The 13,783-nt window shown below is 36.0% G+C and overlaps 2 protein-coding genes across 14 annotated transcripts in view; one reads left to right on the top strand and one right to left on the bottom strand.

Moving 5' to 3' along the window:
- The window catches only part of LOC109091565 (rap1 GTPase-activating protein 1-like), a 68,186-nt gene extending 65,609 nt beyond the window's left edge, over positions 1-2,577 (top strand). For all 12 annotated transcript variants that reach the window (XM_042726457.1, XM_042726454.1, XM_042726452.1 and 9 more), the window contains one exon: positions 730-2,577. The gene's annotated coding sequence lies outside the window, so the exon portion shown is untranslated. The remainder of the gene's footprint in view (positions 1-729) is intronic.
- Positions 2,575-12,624, bottom strand: LOC109091564 (protein-arginine deiminase type-2-like). Of its 2 annotated transcripts, none has more exons than XM_042726459.1 (16): positions 12,421-12,624; positions 9,221-9,389; positions 8,522-8,591; positions 8,307-8,368; positions 7,412-7,529; positions 6,865-7,017; positions 6,396-6,586; positions 6,083-6,186; positions 5,808-5,919; positions 5,180-5,287; positions 4,904-5,055; positions 4,659-4,806; positions 4,356-4,449; positions 4,198-4,271; positions 3,933-4,070; positions 2,575-3,468 (listed from the first exon to the last, which is right to left on the bottom strand). In XM_042726459.1, exons 1-16 carry the CDS (start codon positions 12,591-12,593, stop codon positions 3,235-3,237), a joined length of 2,100 nt encoding a protein of 699 aa, XP_042582393.1. In that variant the 5' UTR covers positions 12,594-12,624; the 3' UTR covers positions 2,575-3,234. The 2 variants fall into 2 exon arrangements, with proteins under 2 accessions (XP_042582393.1, XP_042582395.1); XM_042726461.1 differs by lacking the exon at positions 12,421-12,624 and adding an exon at positions 11,332-11,591.
- Positions 12,625-13,783: the final 1,159 nt, after the last annotated feature.

The raw sequence follows: 13,783 nt of genomic DNA, 5'->3' as shown, positions 1-13,783 counted from the left end.
GTTAGTTGTATTGCTGTTTATGAGCAGCAAATCAGCATATTAGAATGATTACTGAAGGATCATGTGACACCGAAGACAGGAGTAATGATGCTGAAAATTCAGCTTTGCGTCACAGGAATTCAATTTAAGCTATATGTGACCCTGGAGCACAAAACCAGTCTTAAGTCGCTGGGGTATATTTTTAGCAGTAGCAAAAAAAAACAATGTATGGGTCAAAATTATGGATTTTTCTTTTATGTCAAAAATCATTAGGATATTAAGTAAAGATCATGTTCCATGAAGATATTTTGTAAATTTCCTTCTGTAAATATATCAAAACTTAATTTTTGATTAGTAATATGCACTGTTAAGAACTTCATTTGGACAACTTTCAAGGTGATTTTCTTAGTATTTAGATTTTTTTCACCCTCAGATTCCAGATTAGTTGTATCTCTACCAAATATTGTCTGACCATACATCAATGCAAAGCTTTTTTATTCAGCTTTCAGGTGATGTATAAATCTCAATTTTGAAAAACTGACACTTAAGACTGGTTTTGTGGTCCAGGGTCACACATTCAACTAGAAAACTGTTATTTAAATTGTAATAATATTTCAGTGTCCACTGTTTTTACTGTTAAGAGACTTATTTTAAAAACATTATACAATCTTACCAGCCCCAAACTTTTCTACTGTATATATTCATCAACCTTATTCTCATGAATCATTATTAATTCTGTCTTATTTTCAGCATTTTCATAAGCAGCCCTTTGCAGAGGACGCTCGACGTGCTCACAAGAGTTCCTGTGGAGACAGATGTGAACTGCTAGTTCCAGCCTGGAGGCGTACAGTCGGGCAAGTGTGCATCAGAGAATCAGTGCGCTCTTGTAAGGACTCGACCCCCTTATCTTCTATCACGTGGCTGTTGGTCTGTAGGCAAAATAGCAAACCTGCCTGGCTTGTGTTGAAGGCAGAAGAACAGAGAAGAGCTGCCAGCAGGCGACGAATCACGCATGATTATGGCGTTATCATAGGCTTTCTTTCTTTCTTTTTCTTTCTCTCTTTCTTTCTTTCTGTCCACAGTGGCCCTCATTGTGTGGGTTTGGGTTTTATTTGTCATATTTATTTATTTATTTATTATGTAGATCTTTTAGTAACGGGGGTGGTAAGCTGTCACAAGCTTTTGGCATCTTTCAGAATAACAAATGAGGTTCAACCTAAACCCATCATGCTTACGATACACATGAACCCGCAAAGCACTGTAATACACATCTATGTGTGGTTCTGTTTTATTGCCTTTTGTGTCATGATGTAATGATGTTGAAAATGAATCTAGGTAAATGTTAAATGTTGTTCTTCAGTGTAGTTCTCTATCTTCTGGTGTCGAGCACCCAAGCCATTTCCAGTCCCGTCCAATAAATGAAGCGTGGGCATTATAATTTATGATCAAATGAATAGATCAGGTGTGAGATGCTGTATACTTTTTAAATAGTATTTATTAAGATTATGCTGTTTTACTGATCAACATATTTTGTATGGCCACAGCTGTTTGTGGTCAGATTGACACGTGTGTAAACTGTACACTAATGTAGTAGCCTCATGTTTGTAGTTTCATGTTTTAAAGCTAGCAGTGCAGATTAAATGTCTCTCAAGTCCGCTGTATTGAAGTCCTGAAGACCTTTTAGCTTATATGACAGGTGAGCAATATGAATGTAAAACTAGTGGATATGGATTATGGAAAACACTAGGTCAGAATATATCCATCCGATGCTTTGTTCAATAGCAAATGTTGGGCATTTTATCTTGTTTTCAAACACAAATGTGTGTTTTATTAATTACAAACATTTTTATATCATATAATCAAAATAATATTTTAGCTTTTAAACATAGCACTATGATGTTAATGCTTTCCCATTCATCTCTTTTTTTTTTTTTTTTTTATTGAGCCATAAAATTAATTATTTTGAGCAACTATCCTAAGCTATGACATTAAAACATAAAGAAAGTCACTGGCAAAATATCAACTCTAATCAAATGAAATATTTACCATTTGTTGTCTGCAAAAACATTTTAGTCACTTTTACAGCTCCTTAAAATACTATGGTGTTTTCTGTATGATGCGTATTTTAGAGAATACTATGGTATTACTATCACAGAAGAAAGATGACATTACCACAATTTCATGCCCAAAAACATGAAAATAACTTGGTACTTTTTTATTAGACTAATTTCACAATTGGCCTCTTGTTTTTTTCTTTTTCTTTTTTATATATATAAATGCTGTTTGGATGCTTTCAGGGGTGATGCTTATAAAAAAAAGTTTATGGAAAAGTGAAAATATTTTTGTCTGGCTGAATCCATACTTGTGCTGTGTCAGAGCCCTAAGTCTCTGCTGATTGGTCGAACTGTACATTGTGTTTGCACATGCTAGAGACATTAAGCACAAACTCGTTCCAAACAAACACCGACCGCTTTCTGCAAGTGATTGTGTTCTCCTTTACAAGTGCTTATTATGCTACTTTTATGAAATGTTGTTTCACTGTAAATACATTTTCTCCTTTTTTTTGTAATAAAACAATAAATTGTTTAATAAAGATCAGAGGGGTTCATGGAATGTTTATTGTGTGCTATAATCTACATTATTATGGAAAAAAAGAGAAAGAAAATGCACACCCAAGACCATCACCAATTATAAAATGAAATTTTCAGTCATTATTATTCAGGCAACACAGAATGAACATTCATGGTTCATAGTTACATGAAAGTCATAGTACAGACTTTAAGCTTTTTTGACATTATTTTGAACCACTTCAAAACATTATTTATAATTGTTAGCCCTTACTTTTCTTAAAAATCATGAAACAGCACCACCGCAGCCCGAGGAGTAACTATACTGTTAAAAACAAGGCCTGCTTTTCAGAGGAAAGTCATAAGAATTTGACAAACTACTAAAAAGTATTTGCTCGCACTCATGTTGTTTCATAAGTATACAGTTTGCTCTTTTTATCAAGCTGCATTTACTGAAAATAAACACCTCTCAAAATAGGCACTTCAATTTCTGTGTTCATCATGGAAAGGTTACTTTCTTGTTGTTTGACAGTTTGACAGCACCTTGTCATTAAATATGGAAAAGAGCTGTTTAAACAACATGAGGGTGAGTAAATGACTCATTCATTTTTTTTTTATGAATTATCCCATTAGTATTTCGCTCTATTGCTAGAATGAACTAGTTGCGAGACTTAATAGGCACTCTCTCTCACAGCTCTAGGTTCCACCATCTGAAAGGGGACCGCTCTCGAAGAACGTTGGAACCGCAGTGAACTTCACCCAGCAGTTTGTGGTACGGGGCAAAGTCATCAATGAAGGTACATTTGAGGCCCAGAGGCTCCAGAAGAGAACACACCTCTGTCTCCAGAGCACACCTGCCATTCACCTTCGGCCCAAACGGTTTTGGGATGCCCAGCTGATCCCCCAACACGATCATGTTCACCTGAGGGTGCATACATACAAAACAAAGGTCAACGTAATGGGAAAACTATAATATCAGATTCCTCAAGTAGATCATTAGAGAATATACATGGGCATTTGGTATGATAGGTTAATGATACTTTAAGTTATGCACTGTTTTCAAGATTGATAATAGCAATGAATGTTTCTTAAGCAGCATATTTGCATATTAGAATGATTTCTGAAGGATCATGTGACACTAAAGACTAGAGTAATGATGCTAAAAATTCAGCTTTGCATAAGGAATAAATTACAATTTAAAATACAAAACATTTGTTTAAAAATAATTTTACAGTAATATTTTACAGTATTACTGTGTAAGCAAATGCAGTCTTGGTGAGAAGAAGAGAATGTGTTTTGACTGGTTGATTTTCCATTAAAAGTCATAAAAATCAAAAAGCTAAAATGTGAGTGGATGTTCGGTAGGTTCTTAAAAATGTGCTGTACCATGTCGGGATAGTAAGCCACAGCCCTGGGGCCCGTTTTCTCTTCTAACACCTTAAACAGGATGGGCAAATCAATGATGTCCTCATCATCCAACCCCAGCTCTTTCTTCAGCACGTCCCTGTTCCAGTCAATACAGTTCTGAGTGAAAGATTAGAAGATGCCAGCATTATTCTTTTCCATAAAAAAGACAAAAATATCTAGATACTGTTTGGACGGCATCTTAATGCGTTAAAGAGGTATTGTGAATGTTGTGTGTTTCACTGACCTGCACGTATCGGTTTTCAGCCTGTAGCTTTTTGTCGCTCAGAATCTCATTTACAGAGATGACCTCTGGCAAACCTGTTCAGGTAAAACCATTAGCTAGAATATGAACTGTGGTGGATGGTGAACTATTTTTGAAACCGAAAATTAACGATTGTTTACCTGGAAACATTTCTGCTTCTCCATGTCCTTTCTTTTGTAAGCTTTTGAAAACTTTATATCCGGCGTCAGGGCTAGCCAGCAGCAACCGGAATTTCTGAACAAATTCAAACCATTTCAGTAAGCACTGTTTTGGGTATTTAAAAATGTTCAGAATAAAGTACTGGCATTTAAAAATGTACTGTTTTACTGTATTTTTAATAAAATAAATGCAGCCTTGGTGAGCATAAGAGACTTCTTTCAAAAACAAAAAATCACAACTTTTCTCTGGTGGTGTATTGTAGTATTCTGAGCATATCGGTTTACCTTTCGGTCGGGGGCTGGAACAAAGGTCATAAACTCATCCACATGACCCACAACCAGCCAATCAGAGTACAGTGCTATCGGCTCTTGAACTTTCTGCGCCCACAGGAAGTCCTGGACGACTTGGGTCATGTTTCGGCCACGAGTTGCACTTTAAATTAAACACAAATATTCTCGTTTAATCAATCATCATATATATTGTGTGGAGACTTTTGTAGTTGTGGTTTCTGTAGAGTTGTGGTACTTACGTAGGGAACGCCACTCCAATGATGATCCTGCCAAGCGGGTAACTTTTCCCGTTGACTGTGACTGGTGGACTAACCTCCAGGTTACCGAAGGAGTCCAGACTGCTGACCTTCTCATTCAAAGCATTCCGTGTCACGTACCCAAAGTCTGGCCCCTGTGACACAGTGTTTTAGTCTTTCTATACATCTTTAGATTAGTATATGATCAAAATTTGATGCTGGTGAGTAAATGACCCTTTCGGGTGACTTTGTCTTTGTGCATTTAGCCGTCTTGCTCACCAGAATGGACTCATAGGGGAAATCCTGAAGATCTCCATCACGAGGAGAATCCAGTACAACAGGGAACTGATGATGGGGAGAGTCAATGTAGCCAAATTCAAGCTCATCCTGTGGAGCGTGTCAGTAAAAATGACTCATCTCATATGACAGTCATCTGACAAGCTTGTCTAGTTAACAATACACCATCACATGGCAGTTTGATAGTGTAGGAAAATCACTTTATCAAACTGTGGAATGCAAATAGAATGACCTTTTTGTGTCAAAGTATTTTTTGTAAGGGTTCTATCAAACAAATAATGTTTTAAAATATTAATAACTGGCATATATACACATACTAGTTTAAAAATGTGGGTTTCATTTATTTGATAATCACAAAACAGTAATCCTGGTGCTCAAGAAACTTTTTTTTATTTCTCAATATATGTTGAAAACAGTTTTTTTTAAGATTCTTTGATGAACAGAAAGATCAAAAGAGCATGTATTTGTTTGTGTTTGTCAACTTTGATCAATTTAATGCATCCTTTCTGACTGAAAGTTTGCTTTGAAAATATTTACTTTTTATTTACTGATTGATCTCATTTTTATTAATTTTATTGATTGAATGGATTGACTGATTGATTTCGCTGACCTGCATCCAGCGGTCGCCTCGGTTCATGTACTCATAACATATTTTCAGTTTGTAGCCACACTTGTCCACCAGGTTCTTTATGCTCTTCAGGAAGGTGTAGTTATCGTTTGTGCTGCCAGAAAGACAAAAGTTAAAGTAAATCATTAACACCCATGACTTAGGAGATAAAGGGTGAGTAGCAAAAGATACTTGGAAATATCTGTATCTATTTCTAGAAAATGGCATTATTTGTTAAATGATATATGAAGGGTTAAAGAAAGCTCGGACTGAATCACCTGCACACATACACCTCCACAGGTTTGAGGGTGTTTGGGGTCATGATCCAGGGAGAAATATGAAATACAACTGTATCTGTGAAGATGGGCGTTTCAGGGAAACCCTTTAAGAAAATAATTAGTTTTAGCAGTTATTAAAGAATTATATTACCCCTCCCCCCAAAAACACTTTTATTTTATTCAGTTTTAGTCATTTTATGGAAACGTTTTAGAGTGTAACTTTTATTAAATGGCTGTTCTTGCAGTAAGTAAAAGAACAAAGTTTGATGTCCTATAGGTTGCGTGAGAGATCAGAGATTCGTCTTTCACTAACCTTGCCACAGGGCTCTAGTAGACTGAGGTTGATGGTGACGAGCCCATCAAAGTCTTTATCAGGGAAGCGAAGACCCTCTACAAAGAACGCCAGTTCAGTTTTGCCTCCCAGATAGGGCACTTCCTCTGTTAGCGTGTCCGTTCCCACCACCATGATATAGTCTTTCAAGAACAACTTCAAGAGTTTGTGCTCTGGTAAAAGAAAGAGATTTAGTAAAGTACTAATGTACCAGTTTTTGCCTCCATCTAATTAAATGCATCATAAAATTTCACATTATGCATGCCTGAAAAATTACTCTATACGTTTTCAAACCTTCTCTTTTCCACAAATAATTTAAGGAATACTTTTTCCATAAAGTAATACATTTTCCATAAAATGCATTCTGCTTTTTCAGTGGAGCACAAACTAAAAAAAGCTCCAAAAAGCATTGTTCCAAAAAGCATTGTAAAATATTATATTATTCACTCACTCCACACATCGTCTTTTTTTGCACTTGTCCGAGGTCTAAAGACTCTCACGTTCTCTGAAGTGGTCTGTGAGATGTGCATGGTCAGTTTATAGCCTTCAGGAAGTTCAGCGGGACCGTTGGTGCGCAGGATCATCTTGGACATGTCCTGTAAATCTGCCATCAAAAAATATATACGTTTTTATAACAATTCTTACTTCCTTCCAGCAGCATGACATTTGAAGAGAAGAGTCACGTTAACTAAGCGAACAGAAAAATACACAAAAATTGGGTGAAGTTGTGCTTTTAATTTTTATAGATGTTTTTTTACTTTTTTTACCAGTACTGAATAAACCACAGTTTGATTTAAATTAACCAGGTAAAAATTCACTGGACTTGCACTGCATTCTGGCCAAACAGGATTAAAAATGAACGAATAATAAGAAAGCATTAAAGCTGTTTAAGTACACAACACACCAGGCTTTGTTACAAAGTCTATTTACACTTAACAAACGTCTGCGGTGAGACTTTAATCCCTCTCATATCTGACACTAGACCTGCCCGGACTCACCTGACACTTTATTGATCTCATCAACCTCACTGTCCAGTGTCTTCTTGTAAGTGGTCTCTGAGTCACAGTTGACCAGCAGAACTGCACCGTGGCCATTAGGACCCCACTTCCACGATCCCTAGATCCAAAATCCAATACTATCACTCATTCTTCAAACAAAGTCTTGAATATCTAAAATAGCACTATGCAGTTGGAACACAAAAGAAGATACTTTCGAAAGTTATTGACGTTCAAAAAACCTTGGACCCTATTATGGAAGCCTGTTTATGCCACAAAAAAATAAAAAATAAAATAAAAAAAGCCAATTGCAACTTTTTATTTCACAATTTTCTTACAATTATGAAAATTGTATACTCAGAATTCAGAGTAAAAAAAGTTTATATAAACTGAGAATTCTGACTTTTTTTGGTGTAATTCTGAGTTATATCTCGCAATTCAGAGTTTTTATTGAAATTCTGAGTTATATTTTGCAATTCTGAGTCATAGCTCGCAATTCTCAGTTTTTCCTCAGAATTCTGAGTTTACATTTCACAATTCTGTTTTTTGTTGCTGCCACAGAACAATTTCATTACACAATTCATTTTTTTAATTGCTAGTTTGTGTTTATAAGTTCTGAAGTTTCTTCTTGGAATTCTGAGTTTATACCTCTCAATTCTGAAAAAAAGTCAACTGTGAGATATTACTGCCATACAAGAAACAAAAGTCACAATTGTTTATTCTGTTTATTCATGGGCCTCCGGACCCTATTGACAAAAAAGAAAACGCTACAACATTTTTCGAAATATCTTCTTTTGTGTTTCACCATCTCCAAGCCTGTAGCAATGAGCCAAAAACAAATCTCCCCAATAATGCTGATATAGAACAGATCCCAAAACAACAAGCAAACAAAGCTCACCTTGTTTGGATTGTTTTTCTCTACCACGCCATCTCGGTCAGCATCAACGTCCAGAGATATCTCTGCAAGAGAACCGAGACAACATGAAGCTTGCTTGTTCCTTCAGTCCCACCAGCATAAGGCTGTTTATGGTTACAGCACGGATACTGTTTACATAAGCAATATTCATAAACACAGGCGTAGCCGGTCTCAAAATGAAAACATGCGAGACGTACCAACAGCTGTTAGATGCAGCACGGCGTCCCCGAGCGACTCTGTTTTCTCTCCATAGTACCTCACAGACAGCTGAAACAGATCAGAATGAAACAAGCATCCGCTGGATTATTGCCACAATTATTGTGCAATTAATGTGGTTTTCTTTGATTACTAAAGAGATTCATTACTGTACTTATTGCATTTAAAAATGCACTAAATATACCTTAAAGCTTTGAGTGCTTGACAGTGTTATGAAAGTGACGTGAGATCACGTCGACACATAAACCTCAGTTTCCTGCATAGACTAGTACCAGGCTCAACCACATCGTGTGCATCAGACTAAAAAGTCTGACAAGGCAAGCGGTTTCCTGTCTGCATTTGTCGATGTCTTTCAGTTCTGTTTATTTTCTAAAAGACTATTATCTGCTTTAGTGCAAAGGCTAGTCATACTGTACAATGAAATAAAACATACCCAAATGGAATCTGCCCACACAGAAAACTCCTTTTAAATTTATTTGCTAGTATTATGCTTTCTGATACGAGTCTAGTATTTCTGACTCAGTTTTCAAGCATTTTATCTTGTTTGAACCTATTCCACAGATTTTTTTCCAAATGCGGAAAATTATCTTGTTTGAACCTATTCCACAGATTTTTTCTGCGTTTGCTTTTAATGTAAATATTTTTTCAAGCACAAAGATGATTGGATGCACTGCGGGTACCTTGCTGTCATTTGCAGTCTCGCTGACTGTATCCATGGTGACGATGAGGACAGAGTTTGGGGTGAGGGGGTACGGAGCAGCGCTCCTGTCCCCAGCCGGAGAAGTGACCTTGTAATGCACGTTTGGGCCGCATTTTATCGAGAAGGATTTGGACTGCGGAGGAGCACACCTGTAGAAAACAAACATACATACACAGACACATTATGAATTTATTTATTTCATTGTAGGATGTTATACAATAGAACTGTATTGGACCATTTCAAACCCAATTTAAATATACATAATTTTTCAAATATTTAGGGTCAGCAGGGATACATTAAAGTGACATTAAAGACATTTAGGTTTACAAAAGATATACATTTTAAATGAATGCTTTTCTTTTGATCTTTCTTTTAATCAAAGCGTATCACGGTTTCCACAAAAATATGAAGGATTCGTCTTATTTCAACATTATAATAAGGATCATGTGACAATGAAGACTGAAGATGCTGAAAATTCAGCTTTGCCATCAAAGGAATACAAATCTACTAAAGTATATTAAAAAAAAGAAAACAGTTCTTTTAAATTGTAATAATATTACACAATATGACTGTTTTTCCTGATCATATAATTCCAGCTTGGTGAGCAGAGCAGAAAAGACTCTCAGAAACCCAAAGGTTGTGAATCTACAATGTGGCTCTTAGAAAGAGAATTTAATGCTGATATTAAAAAGGAAATGCTGTTTAAGGAGGGATGATATCATCATGACAAAGTTTTTTGATTTACTGGCAAATATGATGGAGCTGACTCAACCTGTGGACAACGCTTCAAGACCATTTAGTAATATACTATGCCAATTAAAATCTACAAAACTTTTAAACCATGAAAAGCAACATTTTCTGAATGGATTTAAATTAATAGCTCTAGCATATCACACCACTGATGATACTCTGGAGCAGGGCATGTCACCAAGCCAAATGTCATAATTACAGCATTAGATAGTGGGTTATTTTTAATATATTTAGGATTCAATTATATCTTCTAAGACAACAAGCACTAGTCATGATGATTTTGCAGGGGGATCGTCTATTTCAGCACAGGCTAATAAAAAAAATTGATAAAGTCTTTTAAAAACCTAAAGAAAAGAGCTATTAGGAGGTCTGAAAAGCTATCAAGACAATAGCCGACAGAGGCGGTTATAAACAGAAGCATTGAGACAGAGCTCAGTGATGAATTTATATAATGTTGCAGCACAACGAGTGCATTCATCCGTCTTTGGAACTGCAAGGAGAAATTCTTCAATCAACAATCCCCCTGAATTCTCCCAGCAAAAATTCAGTTATGCAGAACAAACAGATCAATATTGACAAACAGATCGATCTCTGCAAATACTGAAACTTCAGTTCATTCCAGAATGACGTCGACAATGAACTTAAGAAGAAGAACAACAATATAGCTATAAACCATGCTAGGAAAATCATATTACATTCATATCTTCTGTCTGTGTTGTGTTTCATTTGTCAGTCTATGTATACATGCATCCTTTTTAGTGACATTGTGTTTAAATGGACTGCTCCTTATGTTTGGGTTCCCAGAGTCTGTAATGATGTGCTTGTCAAAATAATAATAGTAATTTTGAAATGAATCCTTTTATTTTCCATTCGAATTCCTTAAATATGTTCCTTTGATCTAAACTAAACTCAATGTTCAGACAGTAACACGCTTTAACCCTTTGCTTGATTTTTTAAGTAGTTACTAGTAACTTAGTTTCTGAGTCAATTTGACACTGATCTCTTTGTAGCATAAACTTTGACTACGCAAATGAATAGAGACTGCGTCTGTCACATCCTCTCTCCTTTTGTTCTCCACAGAAGAAAGAAAGTCAAACGGGTTTTGAAACAACAAAAATGCGAGTAAATAATAAAGGGGCTTTCTGGTGAACTGTCCCTTTAAATGTGTCTTTCGCGCTATTAAAATAGACCCCTGTGTTTAATTCCCTAGAGCTCCGTCTCGTTGCGCTGTTTACAAACACAAGAAGAACGCATCCAGGGTGACTGTCCCTTTAAGATAAAACAACATTCTAATATACATATTAGTCTGTTCATACAGTGCATGGAAATAATTTAACCCACCTGTTTAAATTCACCGTCAACTCCGTTCCGAGCACATATGTCGTCCCTGTCGCTTTCTCAGTGTCAATTGTAAGTGATCGTTGAGACACCATGGTTAATCGCAAAGATGCGTCTTTCTTTCAAAGTGACTTCAACAGATCCCTTTAACCCTTTATGTACTTGAGACGTCACCGTGCCAGAAATCCTATTGGCTGCATGAATGCAGGTGGGCCAGAGTCATAGAAACTAGTTCCCTCTCTACGGCTCTGCAGGTGGCTATCTAGGGAAGTGGGAAGACTTTAAGCTGTCTGGAAACGCCCACATCTCAGTGTACCGCTAGAGGGCGTTAACACCAGCGCGACTGAACTCATTTGGCCATTGTTTTGCCCCGGGATAAAAAAACGTTAAGCCTAATGGTTTGTTGTCTAGAAGCAACATTTACGAGTCTGTTTACAGTTAACATTGCACACCTGTTTTTGTATTATCTATTATTACCCATGATCTTTTTTTCCATTATCCTTTTTAGTTTTTTTACGTAACATTTAAGTTGCACTATTATTTTTTTTATTTTATTTTTTTTTAGTTGATCTTTTGTACAGTCAATACAAATATTTAAATAAATAAAAACCTGCATTTTTATTGTTACATTATCACATAATGCTTGCAAACACACACACACACACACACACAAATATATAGCCCTCTAATACTTTTTTTATTTTTTTATTTTATAAACGAGTTCAATTTAATGTAAAGAAAACTTAATCAAACGTTTTAAACACAGCTAAAGGGTTACAGAATAACTTCTAAAGTAACTATATGTGCTTTGTTCTCAAGAATGCTGCAGACATAACCACTCCCGCTAAGTGACCATTTGTTAAAGTTTTTTAATGCATAAATGTATTAAAAAAATGCACTTAATGTGTAGAGGTTAAACCACAATGTGTATCTTTTGCACATGTATAATAAAAAGTGTTCCAATAGATATTTTTTCCACTCTAATGTGTGGGCTTGGCTACTGCTATACAGTTCCACAATTCATGCAACATGCAATTTTTTGAGAACACAATGAAGGGAAACAATGGATTACAATATTATCACATTACCTACCGGTCTACAATCACCTTAAGTTCCGTACCAATGACATGCACGATTTGAGTGGGTACATTGATTTCCAGTCGACAGGTCCGTTGAAACATGTTAGTCATGTCTGACCCCTTCTTTCTCTTTCTCAGACTCCGAGGTAAGCTGACTGACCGTGTTTGCTCCTGCGACATGTCCATTGTTACAGACTTCCACGTCTACAGGTCTCAAATAACTTGTTTTGTCCCCTGAGAAATAGGGGCGTATGTTACAGCAGGAGAGAGAAAAGGCATGTTCTCACCTGTCCAAAAACTTGCTCAAAGCTACAAATTCCTAGAAAGCATTTAAAAGCAAAGCTTATTAGATTAAACATTGTGGTTATTGACCAACAATGTCTAAAGAACTGATGAGTAGCTCAGTAAAAATGTAGGTGGTTTGTTTGCTGGATAAGTCTGCAAGATTTATGCTGATTTGCCTTGAAACATCAAACAGAATTACTGATGCATGCCAAATATTTAGTTTGTCTGCATAATATTGTATTTGAAGGCATATTCACCTCTTTCTATGAAAATCTGTGAACTTAAAATGCTTGCAAGTAAGCATTGTTAATACCTGCTCTAAAAAGAATTAACACAAGTTATTATTACACAGCACCACTTCTTGAAGTTTTTTTTTTTTTTTTTTAAGGTATTATGATATGTTTTTATCTGTCAAATTATCTGTCTGTAAAATGTCAAAAATTTTTTTTAATTAATTTTAAGATCAAATGCAAGTGGAAATATTCATGATATCGTAATGTGTTCATTCCAAGCATTCTTTGTTAATTATAAGATGATTATTAGGTTTTATTGTACCTCATATGTTACATATGGAAATTTTGATGATATTTTAAGGGATAATCCACCCCAAAATGAAAATTTTGTCATTAATCACTTACCCCCATGTCGTTCCAAACTCGTAAAAGCTTAGTTCATCTTCAGAACACAATTTAAGATTTTTTGGATGAAAACCTGGAGGCTTGAGACTGTCCCATAGACTGCCAAGTAAATAACAGTGTCAAGGTCCATAAAAGGTAAGAAAAGTCGTCGTCAGAATACTCCATCTGCCATCAGATGTACAATCTGGGTTATATGAAGCGACGAGAATATTTTTGTAAGCGAAGAAAACAAAAATAACGACTTTATTCAACAATTCCTTTGTCAACAGTTTCCTCTGTGTCTCTCCATATCACCGTATGCTGCGTATGCTCTTTTGTATACGCGCCACAAGGATGCGCTGTTTTCTTTCAAACCTTGACACTTTAATTTACTTGGCAGTCAATGGGACAGTCACAGGCTTCCAGATTTTCATCTAAAATATCTTTAATTGTGTTCCGAAGACGAAAGAAGCT

The sequence above is a fragment of the Cyprinus carpio genome, chromosome B6, assembly GCF_018340385.1.
Source record: "Cyprinus carpio isolate SPL01 chromosome B6, ASM1834038v1, whole genome shotgun sequence".
Taxonomy (NCBI): Eukaryota; Metazoa; Chordata; class Actinopteri; order Cypriniformes; family Cyprinidae; genus Cyprinus; species Cyprinus carpio.
The sequence above is the reverse complement of the archived record's forward strand: the minus strand, read 5'-3'. Positions and strand labels throughout refer to the sequence as shown.